We start from the raw sequence: 16767 nt of genomic DNA, 5'->3' as shown, positions 1-16767 counted from the left end.
TGAGATACTTGAACAACTGATACGAAGTCATAAGCGTCCAATGCAAGAAGACTAGTGAAGACATACTCTAAGGTAAAGGATTAAAACATTTGTTGAAAGTTTTTTCACTTGGTAACAGAGATATCCCTTGCTTAACGCGGTTTTGCTTAAGACGGAATTTGATTAACCCGACGAAATTAATTGCGGCAATCCCTTGATATACGCGGCAAGAGTTTGATTAACGCGCCTTTAACCCTGCGAAGTTCGCAGCTGATCTGACAGACAACTGCAAAATGTATCTGTCAGATCAGCTTACACAATTCAGCGTATAGCATGGAGGTAATGAGTAGCTGTGCATTCCTATGTTAGGGTGATATTCCGCACTATTTTTTGTTGTCAGTTTGGTTTAACACATGTTATATAAAGGTTTGTGATATTTGACAGTAAATTGTATCTGAGAGATACCGCGACCTCCGATGTCAGTATAGTATGGTTTAGTTGTTTTTTTAAATTCTTTATCCAATAATTTCTAGGTTGTAACTGAAAATAAATAAACCATCATGTATTACTGAAATAGAGAGCCAAAGGCTTATTTATCATACATGTCCTCCAGGAGATGTGCTTTAAATTTATGGAAAATACTAAGGAAAGTGATCCGGAGCTTACTCCACCTTTACTACGAGTTGCCCATAAGGTTGCACCCGCCGAAACTTTTAGTTTCTATATATATATTCGGCACGAAACTCTTGTGGTTTCTATATTCGGCTATGAAATAATGTTCGATTCAATATCCATTTAATTTGTACCAGAGGGCTAAATGGCCTTGCCTACTTCCCGTATACGGGAATAAAAAGGCGTTAGCTGATTTTTTTTTTTTTTTTGATGTATTATAGTTGTAGTGTTTTTTCTTTATGTTTCATTGCTTGTTTGCCGAGGTCTGGAGAGTTATTTTGCTTGTTATCGTAGAATTTATGCCGATTAGGAAAAAACTAAAACTGTTCAAACGACTCTTGATAACTTCTTTTGATAAAAAAAAATTGCAGTAAATAATGTAGGTACAAGTATTTATTAAACATTCACTTTGCATTCATTTTTATCTTTCCTAAAAGCGTAGCATATAAAACGAATTATAATTTTTACCATTGATATTAATTTGATTAACGCGATTTTGATATACGCGGTAACATCGAGGGATTAATTAACCGCGTTAATCGAGGAATACCTGTACTATAAATTAAAAATACCATTCCCATTATACATGTTCTCAAGGAGATGTGCTTTGCATTATGGGATACTAAGGCAAACGATATGAAGTCATACCACCTTTACCACGAATTGTTCCAGTCCTGAAAATACTTCAGACACAAACTTTTGCTTACATTTAGATAAAGGATTAAACCAAGTATATAATTTAAGCGCCTCCGTAGCGCAATTGGCAGAACGATGGTACATTGCGCCCTTCGATTGAAATAGGCCTAAGTTCGATTCTCGTCGCAACGGTTCATGCCGAATAAAGAAGTATCGGCGATTACTAGCGTGAGTTCGAAGGTGAGTTAACCGATCTCGTACGAAGGTAGCAGGGTTTTTTCTCCCAGAAACTCGGGTTTTTCATCCCGTATACAGAAAAATTGTTCCTTCAGAACACACGCAATTTACAGATAAAAAAAATACTAGTTGTGGAGGTGGGGGGTAGATGGCGTTGATTCGTAGTAGAGGTTCGGTGTAGTGGTTGAGACAGTTGTGTCAGGAATAATAATAATTTCTAGGTACCTTCAATTTAATAATATAATTTGTCAAGCAAAAAATATATTTTTTGCTTGACCAAGAATAAGGAAAGATATTCATCTTTTTTAAATTAAACTCTTTTATTGAGTTTATTATATAGGATTAAATGTCCTGTCATTACTAAAATAAGGTTGTTTATAAGACGAGTTAATATGCCCTAACGGGAGGAAAGATGGAAGGTGATGGAGCAAATTTTAATACAAGTCAGTCATCCTGTGGCAATGAAGTTTAGAATTTAGTAGAACGTTTCCTTTGTTGAGTATATAAGCACATTGATTGTCAAAAAAAAAAAAAAAAAAAAAAAAAAAAAAAAAAAAAAAAAACGATGATGAATTTCATTTAGCATTTATACAGATGGAATGAAACTCCTTTTTTAGTTAAGCAGGCCCAAGCTAGATAATGTATGGTATGGGAGAATAATGCACTCATGGTTAATTTGAAAGAAGAATTATAGGAACGTTGTCTAGAACAGTGGATCTCAATCTTTGTGAGACCACTGCCCGGTAAATTTTTTTTTTATAAGACGACGGCCCAGTCTCAACAAATTATTGTATTACTGAATTGATTTTAATGATGTTGATTTGAAAATAAACGGTAGTGAGAAAAATACTTATGCATTGTAACTCACTACAGAAATCAGCTGAGCAGGGAAAGCAGCAGGACATGAACTTGTCAGAGAAACACTTATCACATACACGCGTCAAATATATATGCAAAGTATGTAATTTAATTACTAAAACTATATGAATCTCTAGTTACAACACTAATTCAGATTTTGAAATTAAAAACGCAGAACTTTCACACGATTATATTTTATTGAAAAAGTTAAACTTAGTTTCTTTTATTACACCTGAGTTTTTGGAGGTTTCAGACTAGTGAGACTTTCGTTGCTGTTTTCTGTCCGTTAGCTTCTTAATTTTGGGATGAATTGAAGTGATATTCAAACGGAGAGAGAAAGTTGCAGGCGGTTCCTCTGTAGCTTTTTATTATTATATTATTATTATTTGACACCTCCAGGGAGGGCACCAGGGCTACATCTCCGTCTCCACTATTCAATCACAACTACACCAACGCCATCTACCGCCTACCACCACTGGTATTTCCACAATCACAAACATCCATGCCCACGGCTGGATTTGAACCCACAGCCCTTTGGCTGGAGAGCGGATATGCTATCCACTCGGCCAACCAGGCCAGCAAAAATGACAGTTTGGTTATGTTGTCCTGGCTGTTCCTCAACGCCTATTCACAGACGCGATCCCACTACTGCACGACGCGGAAGCTTTTGCCTGCTGCGTTTCCGCCCTGTGCCAATTCGCTTCTCGTTAGGCAACCTGGTGGCTCTGAGCTCCCTCGAATTCACCATATTGATGCCGTGCTTAGTGCGGACATCCGATCGACATAGGAACAGGACTCCAGTTCTCAAACCATCCACCAGCCCAAGCAGCAGGATTACAAGAGACCGCCACGACTCCCGGCACAATCATTGCAGAAAATGCAGTTTCACAAAGTATGTGGTGGGGAAAAAAAAGAAAAGAAAATCTCATTGCTATTTCATGTAAATTTGGATATTCATTTTTATTCAGAATTTCGAATTACTCATAGAATTAAAAGTACTTTCCAGTCTTTTGTCGAATGATAATTCAATAAGTTGAACGGTTTCTTCAGGGAAAGGGTAGTAGTTCACAACAAAGGGGTCCACATATTTTGCCTCCGAGGAGCCTCATGTTCGGGATAATACTAATACTTTTCAAACGACCTCTTCAAGTGGGCTGCAATAATATCTGAAACTGAATTCTGTGAAACAGAAATCATGTTTCCATAATATAATCTGAGTACGCCTGAAAGATTTCATTATTTCTTTCTGCAATCATATTAAGCCAGAGTTTAAGATTCTTGTTGAACGATTTGACATTGTTTCAAGCATTAAATATTGTTGTATCTGAACCTTGAAGTTTCAAATTCAACTAGTTTATGTAAGAAACTATGTTGCTGAGATATGCCAGCCTGGCTAGCCCTTCTTATCCTGGAAATAATGGGACAGGTCATTTTTCTTATCAGTTAGAAACGGCTCAACTTCTTTTCGAAATTCATATAACCTCTTGAGAACTTGACCGCATGACAGCCAACGAACTTCCTAATGGAAAAATTTTTGATGATCAGAGCCCATTTCATCGCAATACTTTTAACAGTCTTCTGTTTTTTATATAATTAATACGTTTTACAGATTGAGACAGGTATTCATTAAGGTCAGGTGCCATTTTTTTGAAGGCCAAGTTTTGCCTATGAATGTAGCAATGCGTTGACAATAAGTTATTGCCCGCCATATGCTTAATTTAATGACAACCTGAATTTCTACTGTAAGACACGCAGTCGATATCAACTCCAACGCAATTTTCCCATTTGAGACTTCTCTCTTCAATGAAACCATTTAAAACTTTGAAATTTTCATTGCTGGTAGTGTGCGTAGGTAATTCAGAAACATAGTCATCCCTCACGTCACCTTCATCATAGTCAATATATAGTACATACGTAAGTATAATACTGTTCTGAATATCCGCAGTTGTAATGCCAACAATTTCGATTTTTTTTCCAGTAAGTTGCGTTTCTGTCTCTTCTGCCATAGCAGATATCCGCCTTTCTACTGTATCATTCGACAATGGGGTATCTTTCATTTTGCTTGCCGCAGACTGACCGAATACTTCATTACGAGCAGCAAATAAAGAAGACTTAATGAGTTCTTTGCCAATAGAATACGGTTTTTTTGCTTTAGACTGTAATGACATTAAATAGCAGGCCGTCAGAAGTGAAGTGTCGGTGTTGAAACTTTGGAAATAATTCTTTTCCATATTGATATAATAAATTTCCTTTAATCTAACAACAGTTTTGTATTATAAGTGCATCTCATTTACGCATAAAGAATTCAATGCGTTTGTTGACTTGATCGGAATGTTTCGTGTTGGGATGTCGGGTAAGTTGCGATGGCTTCATTTCCCAGAACAGTAGCACAAATGACACATTGAGATCGTGGCAATTAGTCAGTGTCAGGGCATTATATGATATAATAAATGATATACTAAATTTTAAATAGCTGTCCATGTACATACGATTGAATGCACTTTTTTTTTTTTTTTTCTGTGTGCTGGTAGTTTTCCCCTCCTTTTGTACATACTGGAGATCTCTCTGTAGGCATGAGGTGGGTGAATCACTATTTGTTGCGTCACAATCACCTTCAATACGAAATTTCTTAACACCACAATTAAACAAAGTCCATTGTCTCTTATTCATATTAAAATTTAAATCTGTAGGCCTATTACTTTTAAAAAATCACAGCACTCGGGTTTGGAAACAACTACTTTGGAAAGCACACTGGAATGCCAACTTGCGAAGAATCAGTATTCGGTATTATTAGATTTGAGAACCGGATACAGAATCTTAGTGGAAAAATTTTATTTATACTTCCTTGCTGATTGGTCACTGACATTTGTAACACAGATGTTATTTCGTTCAGGTTTGAGAACAAAGGATGTACTGCTCATTGTTGGAATCGGCTTGCAGGCAATTTTTATGACCGGTTATAAACAGCGGTATTCCCTTTACCGAATAGGGGAAGATTTCGATGTCTGAAAATCTCCGATTATTCATGAATACTTCCATGTTTAAAAATACGTGGCTTGCTCACTGACATTTGCTACACAGATATTCACGAATATTATTCTCCTCAGAATATTTCCGCTATAAAATATTTATTCATGAAAAATGCTCGCAGAACTAAAATGACAAATTCCAGGAGAATCTGTCGCCGTCTGGTATAATTGATGCCAGGGCTCAACGGTTGAGAAACACTGCTCTATAAGCAGTAAATTTTGCAAGTCACTAGATTAATGCGGTTTGCTTTTTTTTTTTTTAATATCACCTTTTTGATATGCTGTTTAGAATAAAATCAATAAAAGAGTTTAAGAAGCTGAGTGTCTTTCCTTTAACATTTAAACCAGTGGGGGGGGGGTATCAAACTGGCCGCTCGCAGGCAGCCAGTTTGATTGCTTTTTTTTTTTATAATAAAAAAGATGGTTGCTTATTATAATAAAACAGAAATACTGTATTTACTCACCTCGCGTATATATAACTCACACCCCAGATTTTACTTTATGAAAAAAAAGAAATTAAAAAGTTTCGCATATACATCACACACGAAAAAAAAAGTTTAAACACTTTCACGTCGGGCTCAATAACTCGCTCCTCAACTGCCACTATACTGCAGATGCAAGCAAAACAAGTTTTATTGCATCACTGAATAAAGTACAGACATTTGCTGCTGTGTAATGTTTCTCAACAAAGTGCAATTAGAGACTAGGATAAAAACGGCACTAACTAATGAATCGCATGTCCCCTCCCATATTAACCATGCTGTTTAGACTCGAGCAAAACCATATGTTGCACCAGCAAACACAGTATCTAACTAAAAACTATTGCTATTAGTTAGATGTGTGCGAGTCCGCCTGCTTCAAACGCAAAGCAGCAATAAAATTCGTAAACGTGTTAAAACTAAGACATATAGAGTGAATGTTGTTATGGCAGTTTCAGATATGGAATTCGGTTGTAGAGAATTAGCATTTCAACTCAAAAATTGTTGGCTTGCCTTTGTCTTTTGGTCGCGCGATCTTTTGTTAATATCGCACCAATCATATGCGCGTCTTCATAGATGCTGTCTCTAATGGCCTAATACTGCTATTTCATGCTTTGCTTTCACTTCTCATTCGTGAGGGTTGTTCATTACGTTTCTCAAGTCTTGTAAATTACTTGAAATAATGGTAACGATGACACTATTTGGATAGATGACTTTGACAATGCACACAAGGAAACCACTCTCGAGATCGGAAGTACCGATAGCGAATAAATTCTTGATAAGTCATCCCCGTTTTCAGTTTTTTTTTTCTGAAAACTTTTGTTTCTAAAAATCCCCGCATATATCTCGCACCATGATTTTTTAGCTTTAATTTTGGGGGAAAAAAGTGCAAGTTATATTCGGGTAAATACGATATCGATTTATTCGTTTTCATACATTTATATTTACAATATGACCTGCTATATAATTATAGCAGGTCAATGTAGATATAATAAAAAATTTATATTGCAATTTCAATGTTAGATCTGCTCCTAATCAATCGTAAACTATATTTATGCTTTCAGTTTAATTTATATCAAGCTGCAGGTAGCACACTGAAAAAAATTGAATTCTATTGGATAGCAGCTGTTCACATGACATGCAGCATACACACGCATGTGAATTCAGGCTATGAGTTTATAATTGCCTACTAGTCAATCAGCAATCTCTGAAGCACGGTATCCGTGCAGCGAACAAGATCCATCGACAACCTACCAAGGCAATCTAGCTGTGAGAGAGTCCCTTTTTTATTATTTTTTATTTGCAATAGTATCGTGCACTAGTCTATAGTTTTGTGCGTTTTTATTCCAACATTTTTATAAAAATTGTTATAATATATTTTATTCATCCAGGCAATGTCACTTTCTAACAAAAGAAAGAAAAATTGCTGAGGGGAGAAAATTTCAAGAAAAATGGGAACTGAATTACTTCTGAACTGAAACAAAGAACAAAATTGTGTGCATTATTTGTAACGAAACAATTAGTGTCACCAAAGAATATAATATAAAAAGGCACTACAATAAAATTCACAAACAATATTCATGCTGAGAGAAGAAAAATGAAAAAGCATGAAGAATTCACTTCAGTCAACAGAAAATATTTTCAAAAATTATGAAAGACAATAAATCAGCAGCGAGAGGCAGTTATGAAATCAGCTATTTATTGGCAAAACATTCCAAATCTTTTAGTGACGGTTACTTGGTTAGAGTGTATGATAAAAGCAGCTGAAAACACATCCCCAAAATCTGCAAGTATTTTGTGATTTCTTTGTACAGAAATACTTTAATCGAAAGAATAAACGAAACAGCAGATAATCTGTGTGGTCAGTTGCAAGAAATATCCACAAGCATACAGTGCATTTCAATTGCACTTGACAAAAGTTTCGATATTCATGACATGGCTCAAGTTGCTGTTTCTTCTGGCTCTAGTGATGATAATATGAACATGAATATTACTAGAGTTCTTGTAAATGATTCCCATCCATGGAACCAGTACAGGGGAAGACATTTTTGATGCCGTGTGAAGCATTTTGAAAAAATACCAACTTCCTCTGAACAGCTCATAGCTGTGACAACCGATGGTGCTCCAGCAATGACAGGCAAAAAAGGTTTTGTATCAAGACTTGCAGCAAAGTTAAAGGAAATGTACCTAAATATTCCAAAACTGCAATCTTTCCACTGCATTACTCATCAGCAGATTCTGCCTCCAAAGTCTTGGAAATGAGCAGCGTACTCAAGCCTGTGACAAATACTGTAAACTTTATCTAATCCAGAGGCTCAATCACCACCAGTTTGCACAATTTCTTAAAGACTTGGAGAGTGAATTTGAACGGCTACCTTATTACAGAGATTCGTTGGTTTCTAAAAAGCTTTTTTTCGCTTTTAGAGATCAAATTGTTCCTAGAAATGAAAAATCATGATGTTACATTTCTTAATGATCAGACATGGGTACAAGATCTAGCATTCTTGGTTGATATTACAGGACATTTGAATGATTTAAATGTCAGACTTCAGGAGGGAAAAGGTCAGTTAATAACATACATGATGCACTAGCAAGTTTTAGATGTAAATTGGTTGTTTCAAAATAATTTAAAAGACAATATTCTAAATTACTTTTTTATGTGTGAACAGTTGAACAATAAGAAGCAAAGTTTTACCTTTTCTCAATATTGTCCCAAACTAGAAAATATTAAAGAATTTGATAGGCGGTTTAAAGATTTTAAGGAGCAAGATCTTTATATATGGATTTTTTCAATCGAAGGCGAGTTAGCCGATCTCGCACAGAGGTAGCAGGGTTTTTCTCCCGGAAACTCGGGTGTTTCATCTCGGGTTTTGCATACAGACAAATCGGCCCTTCAGAACATGCAATTTACAGACAAAAAATACTAGCTGTGGTGGTGGGCAGTGGATGGCGCTGATGTAGATGATTGGCAGTAGAGGATCAGTGTAGTGGTGGAGACTGAGAGTTGTACAATAGGTGTCCTCCCGCGATGAGTCTTCGGACTCCTTGGAGGTGTGATGAATAATAATAATAAAGTTTTTTTTTTTTTTTTCTGCTTTTTACAGGTTCTTTTACCTTTAAAATTTTTGAAAAAGCTCCTATTTGCATTAAAATGGAACTTATTGATTTCCAAAATGATTCCATTCTAAAAGAAAAATACCAAGAAGTTGGTGTTTCAAAAATATAGTTCTTTAGGTCAAAAATATCTTTCTGGCATAATGAAAGTCGTATGCTCTCAATCTTTGAGATTTGGCAAGCTGGTTAACAATAAACGTTGTCAAGTGTCTGAAAAAAATTAAATACTACAATTATATTATTATAACAGTATATATATATATATATTTAATCCCAAAATATTTTCATTAACATTTAAATAACTCCCCCCCCCCACCACCACCCAAAAAAATAGAAGTATTTTATTTCACCACAAACACAAAAAATTTCAAACTAATAGGATGCTCTGTAAATTTTTATGATGGTTATTAATGAGACTTTATACTTTTTTTAGACTAAATATATTTGATTTGTTCAAATAAAATTTCATTTCGGTTTAATTTGGATTAAATTCTATATATTGTAAATTTTAATATAATAAAAAAAAAAATATATATATATATTTTTTAATGTCAATCATTATACTATTATTTTGTCTTGTAATGGCTTAGAATAAATAAAATTTTCATTATTAATTTTCCAATCTATTTATACTCATTCTTTCACTTCCCTTCGATTTTAATTAGTGCAGGTTTTTTAGTCGAAAATTAAGGGATCTGCACTATGAATTGTTGGAACATCCACCCTATTCCCCAGATTTGCTTCCCTCTGACTTTTATCTCTTCCCAAAACTAAAACTGTTCCTCGTTGATCAGCGTTTTTCTTTGAATCAAGAGGTGATTGCAGCTGTAAAGGGGTATTTTTCAGATCTTACTGAGAACCACTAAAGGGATGGGATAATGCCATTAGAGAATTGCTGGTATAAATGTATTAGTCTTAAAGGAGACTATGTTAAAAAATAAAAATATTTTTGAAATTATAAATTTGTTTTTTCATTGTTAGGCCGATAACTTTTCAGACCAGTCTCGTACATAAGTAAGTTAGTGAAACATGATCTCCTCTTAACAAATCCATGCTAACCACAGAGAAAAATGCTGTTATCATCCCATTTCTGTATCCTACTTCTCACCAATCTCTCCAGGGCCTTCACACAACTGCAGATATATGGACCGGCCTATAATTTGAAGCTGCAGCCTTATCACAACCTTTATGCAGTGGAACAATTTTACTCTCCTTCCACTCCCTTGGAACCTGTGCTGTTGTAAGACTTTTATTAAACAGGCATGCTAATGCTACTGACAATTCCCCAGAACATTCTCTTAAGATGCATAGTTATATGTCATCAAATCATATCCCCTTACTGACATCAAGTTTATTTATTTCCTCAAATACCTCCTGCTCACTCACAATTAAGCCATCCTCTCCTATGTACTCTACACTTAAGTTCCTCATGATTCCACCCTGATCAGGATAAAACACACTTATAAACTGATCACAGAATACCTCAACAATGTCTTCTGCAGTAGTTACCATTCTACCACTTTCATCCCTTAACTTCATCTTAGCATGATCATTCTTCCTTCTATTGCCACATATCTAAAAAAACTCTCTCGGGTTTTTCTTTGCCTGATTTGCAAATTTCTGCTCATACTCTACTTTTGTTTTCCTTACTAACGAGTCACTCTCCTGGCTTGTTCTTCATACTCTTCTTGTGACTGATTACCATTATTCATCTTGTACTTCCTCCAAAGTACTTTCTTTTTCCAGATTTCATGCTTAAGTTCTACACTCATCCATTTTACACCTATCTTATTCAGCCTTTTGGCTTTCAGAATACATTTGTACATCGATGCTGTTATGTATTTCTTTGTGAGTTCCCATGCAGCATTTATTTCCTTACTGCTCAACTCCTTGCTCCATGTCATAGCTCCAAGCTGTCTCCTAAGCTTATTAGCCATGCTCCTTTCTCCAAATTTTCCCAACATATGTCTGGTGGGATTCACTTCCTACTCTGCTATGGAGATCTTCAATGATAATAATTGAAGTATTCTACTTGCTTAATTATTACACCAATATTCTGCATTTGCCACCAAGGTAGATTCACAGGTACAAAAATGGCACATACGTGCACACACTCTTTGCAGTCATCACTATAAAGCGATTTCTGCTGCTGGATAGATATTCTCATAATGATAATCTGAGACTATCTATCCAGCTACCAATCTTGGTATCAGCTACCTCACACTACCCAAAAATTTAACCACTTATTGAAAGTTTATTTTTCACTAGGTTAGACTATAATAAATTTAGTTTAATCCTTTATCCCAGTGAGATCCTCACTGGGATAAAGAATTAAACTAAATTTATTATAGTCTAACCTAGTGAAAAATAAACTTTCAACATCTTTCTCTAAATCCAGAGTAATTTAATAAAAAAAAGGTGGTAAACCTTTTGGCAACTTCTATAGGTAAAGATGACCTTGCTACTGCTTCTGCCTGGTATCTCCAACTCTGGGCCTGGCTCCCACTGAAGAGACCTCAACAAAGGTTGAAACTGGTCTGGGTAGTGGCCAATCCCTTAATGCATAACAGTATACATATCCACAAGGAGATGTGTTTTGCATTATGGGAGATACTAGGATAGGAGTGTTGGTATCTTGCTACGAGTTGCCCTGGTGTTGCACTACTTACCCAGGTAAGATAGTACAACACTATATTCCGTCCTGAAGATATTTTCAGGCGCAAACTTTGTTTGCTCTCACTGGGATAAAGGATTCAACTAAATTTATTATAATTTAACCACTTAGATTTTAAATCTGAGAAACAATTGATGAAATCTTCCACATGTAGAAGGCATCTACAATGCAAATAAATTACTACCTCCTGTCATCAAATCATGAGACTAGCTCAGTGATCAAGATCACATTACCTTTTGTTTGTATTGTTAAAAAAATACAAACAAAAACCATATTTGAAAGAGCAGAAGTAGAATGAATAAGTAAAGCCAGAAATAAGTTGTTAGAAAATTTACACTTATGTTAAATGAAGGAAACAAGCATCCTGGGATAATAATTTACTAAATATTAATTAACACAATATTTTTATTCTTGGTAAATTATTATCCCAGGATGCTTGTTTCCTTCATTTAACATAAGTGTAAATTTTCTAACAACTTATTTCTGGCTTTACTTATTCATTCTACTTCTGCTCTTTCAAATATGGTTTTTGTTTGTATTTTTTTAACAATACTTAAAACCAAAAGATATACAAATTTCAAACTTATCTATTAACAAAATTAGAATACTACAGATTCTATAACCATTCTTGTGTAATTTTATTTTATTTATTTTTCTAGACGTATAGGGGCTATAAAAATTGAGAGTAAACCTGCACGTAAACAATACATTTATTTTAATATATACATACAAAAGATGTTCTGTCCATTATATTCACATGAATAAACCAGACCATTGCTGTATACATAGTATGTATCTGTACAGTATAGTATGAGTTCAGTGTAATAATCAGCAGGTGGTTTTCTAATCTTCTATTTACATCTTTTCGCTGGTTACTATGGCTACTATATCATATATAGCCCATCTGAAAATTAGCACTTTTCATTGAGTCCAACATGAAAATTCTTAAGCTTCTAAAGGAATCTACAAAATATTTAAAAGAATTTTTTTTTTTTTATGTATTAACATACTGTATTAAATATACATAACTGTGGATTATGTTAATAAAAACTTATTTATAATCAAATCTTATTCACTTTGGTTTAAATCACAGTGTTTTAAACTGAAATAAATGTTATCCTAAAAGTACAAGCCATCCAATTTGACATAAGTCATTCCAAGTGAAATTATCAGGGAGATGAAGTCTCTTAATTTTTGATTTTGATGAAAGCACGTTTATTTTGTCATCCTACCCTTTAGATAAAAGAATTTTTTCCCCCTGCCATCCTTTTAATTATGATGGCCATTTTTATTTGACAAAACAGATTTTCACTAGCTCAGAAGATTTTAAAATTAATCACAGCCTATTTCCAGAATTGTCTAATTTTTTTTTTTTTTACTGTCATTTTAATGCTCTTATTTGATTTCTTATTTGAAATTTTTGCAAGATGGCTGCCACCAGCTTTAGGTGATCTTTTTCCCCATTTTTTACTCTATGTTGTAGGTCCTAAGTTGAATAAATAAGTCTAATTTTTTTTGTGCATTTCATTTATACATTAACTGAATATGCATATCAAAAATCATCTTGACTGAAGTCTTTAACTCTATAGGAAAAAAAAAAAAAACTGCTTTAAAGTTTGCAAAAAATTTAAAAATGGCTGAATATAATGTCCAAGAAAGTTATATTGAAGTCTGAACAAAATTTTTATTAAAGAGGCTCTGAGAGAAAATTGGTCCCATTCTATTATTTTCATCCCTTCAGCCTTTTAATAATTAGAAGATGGCAATTTTTTTGTTGTTATATCTTATATATATATATATACAAACAATTCACTATTGTCAAAATACAAAATTATGCAGCTTTCATTCTTAATTTGATAATTTCATATGCAATGATCCCAATCCTATATTTCATTAAGATTACATTCCAAGCTAGTCTGTTATTTGTCATGTTTCCAAAACAGGATTGGCATAAATCTAAATTATCATGTCAACACGATACAAACAAAATTTAACTAAATAAAGTTACATACAAATATTTTATTTTTATGACTAGAACACTGTGGTAATGCTAAAGCAAAGAATATAAATATATGCTAACAATTGCTATTATCCTAGGTTGCATGACTGTATTACATTGAATCAAACACTATTAGAAACTCTGGAATTCAAAATATATTTGAGCAAACATAAGTCTATAAAAAGAAGACATTTGAAATAATTTTCCAAATTCTGGGTAAAGATAAAGGGTTATGTTTCACAATGGGCAAATATAATTTCTTTGGATATCTGAAGATATGTCTGTGTAGGAGTCTAGAGCTGGTAAAGGATCTCAGGTTATAAATGAGCCAGACTGCACTTGTGTGGTTTTATAACCTTAATGACAGTCTTTATCTTCAGGGATCTTTCTTTGTTGAATGGCCAATTTGATTTATATACATCAAACAAGCATACAGAGGTCACAAATCTTAACGATACCATATGTGTGAAGTATGGAAAACACTGCACATAGCCAAAAATTTGTCTTTATGAAAAAGTGGCAGAAGTGCCATGTTTGGATGACTGAGCAAAACTGTTCAATTATTTTTTAAAATCATGTTGGGATTGTTACCATATGAGAATGTAGTCTTTTTAATTACTGAGACTTCTTTTTTTTTTTTTTTTTTAATTATTCAGCACTTCAAAGGAATACTTGTTGCTCATGATAGTAGTCTTGATCATACCAAGTTTTTGGGAAGGTTATCCATACATTTTTCATACTTATGTAAAAAAATAAATGCACACAGTACCTTGAGAACGTGGATTTACAGTGAATAAAGTTACTTTTTTAAGTGCATATTACCTGCAAAAATTTGTAGACCTACCATATTTTTCCTAACATCGGTACACTCATTTTCATCTTCCATTTCTGTTTATCTCCTAGACCAGTGTTTCCCAACCTTTTTGAAGTCGTGGAACCCTTGTAGCGAATGTTAATTCACCACGGCCCCCCATAAAATCCAAAATGGAAATTTTTTATATATCATAAAGATGAAGTAATAAATTACAATTTTACAACACTATATGTGTCATTTATGACAATGCAATACTGTTATAAATGGAGCTATTCAGAAGAATATGAACATATCAATTAGGCCAGGTGTGAGCAACATGATAAGATAAAGTTTAATGAAAATAAACTATCCCGCGGACCCCAGGTTGGGAAACACTGTCCTAGGCTATCATACATCAGTGTTCCAACATTATTTTTTAATATAGTCCTGCAAATGATGGAATATATGTCCACTAACCTAATTTTTTCCAGAACCATCTCCAACTCCCCCTTCCCCCACAGCTCAAGCTCAACCACTATTTCGTTAATTACTATAATAGTTTCTAATAATTTACCCTCTTCATTAAAAATTGAGCCTGAATTGCTGACACTGTTTTATAACAATCTTACTACCTAAAAACGTAATAAAAATCCTAAGTTTTCTTCTCAGATTATTATTTTAATAATTTCTAGTTCCAACACAAAGTGTAGTCCCATTAATTATGTTAAAGGGTTAATTTGAAATAATATCATATTGAAAATTAACTATCTTTAACTTACTGGGAGGAATTTCATGTGGAATGAAATATGTGACATACATATCACAGTGTCCACTGGAATGAAACTTGCATTCTCCATAGAAGCAGTTTTAAACATGAACTTCTCTTCAAAAAAATTTCTAATGCTCTTTTATACTGGTCTTAATTTAAATGAGAATGTTGCCTTCCTCCCCTCTTTTCCCTGGAAGTCTGGGAGATTCTCATCTTATGTAAATATCAGAAATAATTTTTTTAATTAATACGATCTTTCTCATATGCAGTAACTGATTCTTGTTTGTCTCCATGAATTGCTTATGTGTTTCATGTTGATGATGTGCAGGTAGTTTCAGAAGAAAATATTTATGCTACTTTCATTAAAGATATTTATTCTGTCTTATGTGTTTACTCTCTTCAACTTTTCCAACACCGTAACCATTATTCCTGAGATACTAATCAGTCTAATTTGCTACTTCTGTCTTGGTGTATGCAATGGAACTATTTTGCTTTCTTACTACTCCATGAACTCTGACAAACAGATTAGTTAATTCCATTGCATGTTCTCACAATACATGGCTTGATACACCACATCTAATCCCAAAAAGCACCATTTGCATTAAGATTCTACAATATCTTACTCTCTGCAATTCATCTACTTCTATTCCCACATCAGTTTCTGCAGTATCTCCAGGATACTACACCCTTACCAAGTGATCAACCAGCTAATAATCTGCTTTTGCCTCCCTTACCATACTGGTCATTCTTCCTTCTTAATGAGCCTGTAGATCACCTTTTTTTTCATATATCCTACACAATAATTTCTTTTGCAGCTCTTGACCTTCTTAATGTTCATACAGTGAATGAGAGATGGTCATCAGTTGTCTGAAACAATTGGACAGATTTGGAAAGTTATGGACAGATCCTCTCATGTTATCATCAGATTCAGCAGTGTCTCAAAACCCGACCCCCCCCCATCACATGCTGTTTAAAGTAATTATCTCTTAATAGGTATATAAATTCCATTTCTTTCAGGTTATGAAATCTTTTCCCTCAGCCTATTATTTTTCTAATCAAAATGAAATAACTGAACAGAAGAAAACAAGAATGCAAAAGATCATTTATAAGAGGTCCAGTATTTTGCAGGTGTGTGTGTGTGTGTGTGTGAGAGAGAGAATCACTTTAATGTGAAAATGTTTTCATTCAATTAATATTGAGAGTAATAAAAATACTGTTCATTACTATGATCAAGTGACATTTCTCACAAATTTACATTTATTTCCTGTTAATGTAAAGATTCAACATTTATGGATAGGCAGACTTTTCAACTTGTTTCCCCCCTGTTGATAAAAATCATAAAAACACATTCTTAACAATTAACCAACAGATACTAAAATATGAAAGATTGGTATGGCAGGAGCCAAACAAATAAATTTATATGGAATAAGACAGAAATCAGCCTAAACAAGAAATAAAAAATTTCAAAAAAAAACAGCTTGAACAAACATGACTTGAAAAAAATACTGAGGAAATCCAAGATACATAC

General features: G+C 33.9%; 2 protein-coding genes and 1 pseudogene across 3 annotated transcripts in view; all 3 read right to left on the bottom strand.

Annotated features, from left to right (window-relative positions):
• Positions 1-2963: 2963 nt before the first annotated feature.
• LOC150093581 (signal recognition particle RNA) lies at positions 2964-3243 on the bottom strand (annotated as a pseudogene).
• Positions 3244-4100: 857 nt separating this feature from the next.
• On the bottom strand, positions 4101-4613 carry LOC150093580 (zinc finger MYM-type protein 6-like). The gene has a single exon (XM_090413225.1). The coding sequence runs from the start codon at positions 4611-4613 to the stop codon at positions 4101-4103; it is 513 nt and encodes a 170-aa protein (XP_090269351.1).
• A 7757-nt stretch (positions 4614-12370) lies between these two features.
• The window catches only part of LOC150093579 (transmembrane protein 248-like), a 104674-nt gene continuing 100277 nt past the window's right edge, over positions 12371-16767 (bottom strand). For both annotated transcript variants that reach the window (XM_090413008.1, XM_090413007.1), the window contains exon 7: positions 12371-12641. Coding sequence is in view for 1 of the 2 variants with exons in the window: in XM_090413007.1 (XP_090269133.1) it covers positions 12624-12641 (18 nt within the window). In the remaining variant the exon portion in view is untranslated. The remainder of the gene's footprint in view (positions 12642-16767) is intronic.

The sequence above is a fragment of the Typopeltis vanoorti genome, chromosome 23 (genome assembly GCF_054136105.1).
Source record: "Typopeltis vanoorti isolate ZY-2024b chromosome 23, IOZ_Tvanoo_1.0, whole genome shotgun sequence".
NCBI lineage: Eukaryota > Metazoa > Arthropoda > Arachnida > Uropygi > Thelyphonidae > Typopeltis > Typopeltis vanoorti.
Note: the sequence above shows the minus strand (reverse complement) of the source record. Positions and strands in the feature narration are given on the sequence as shown.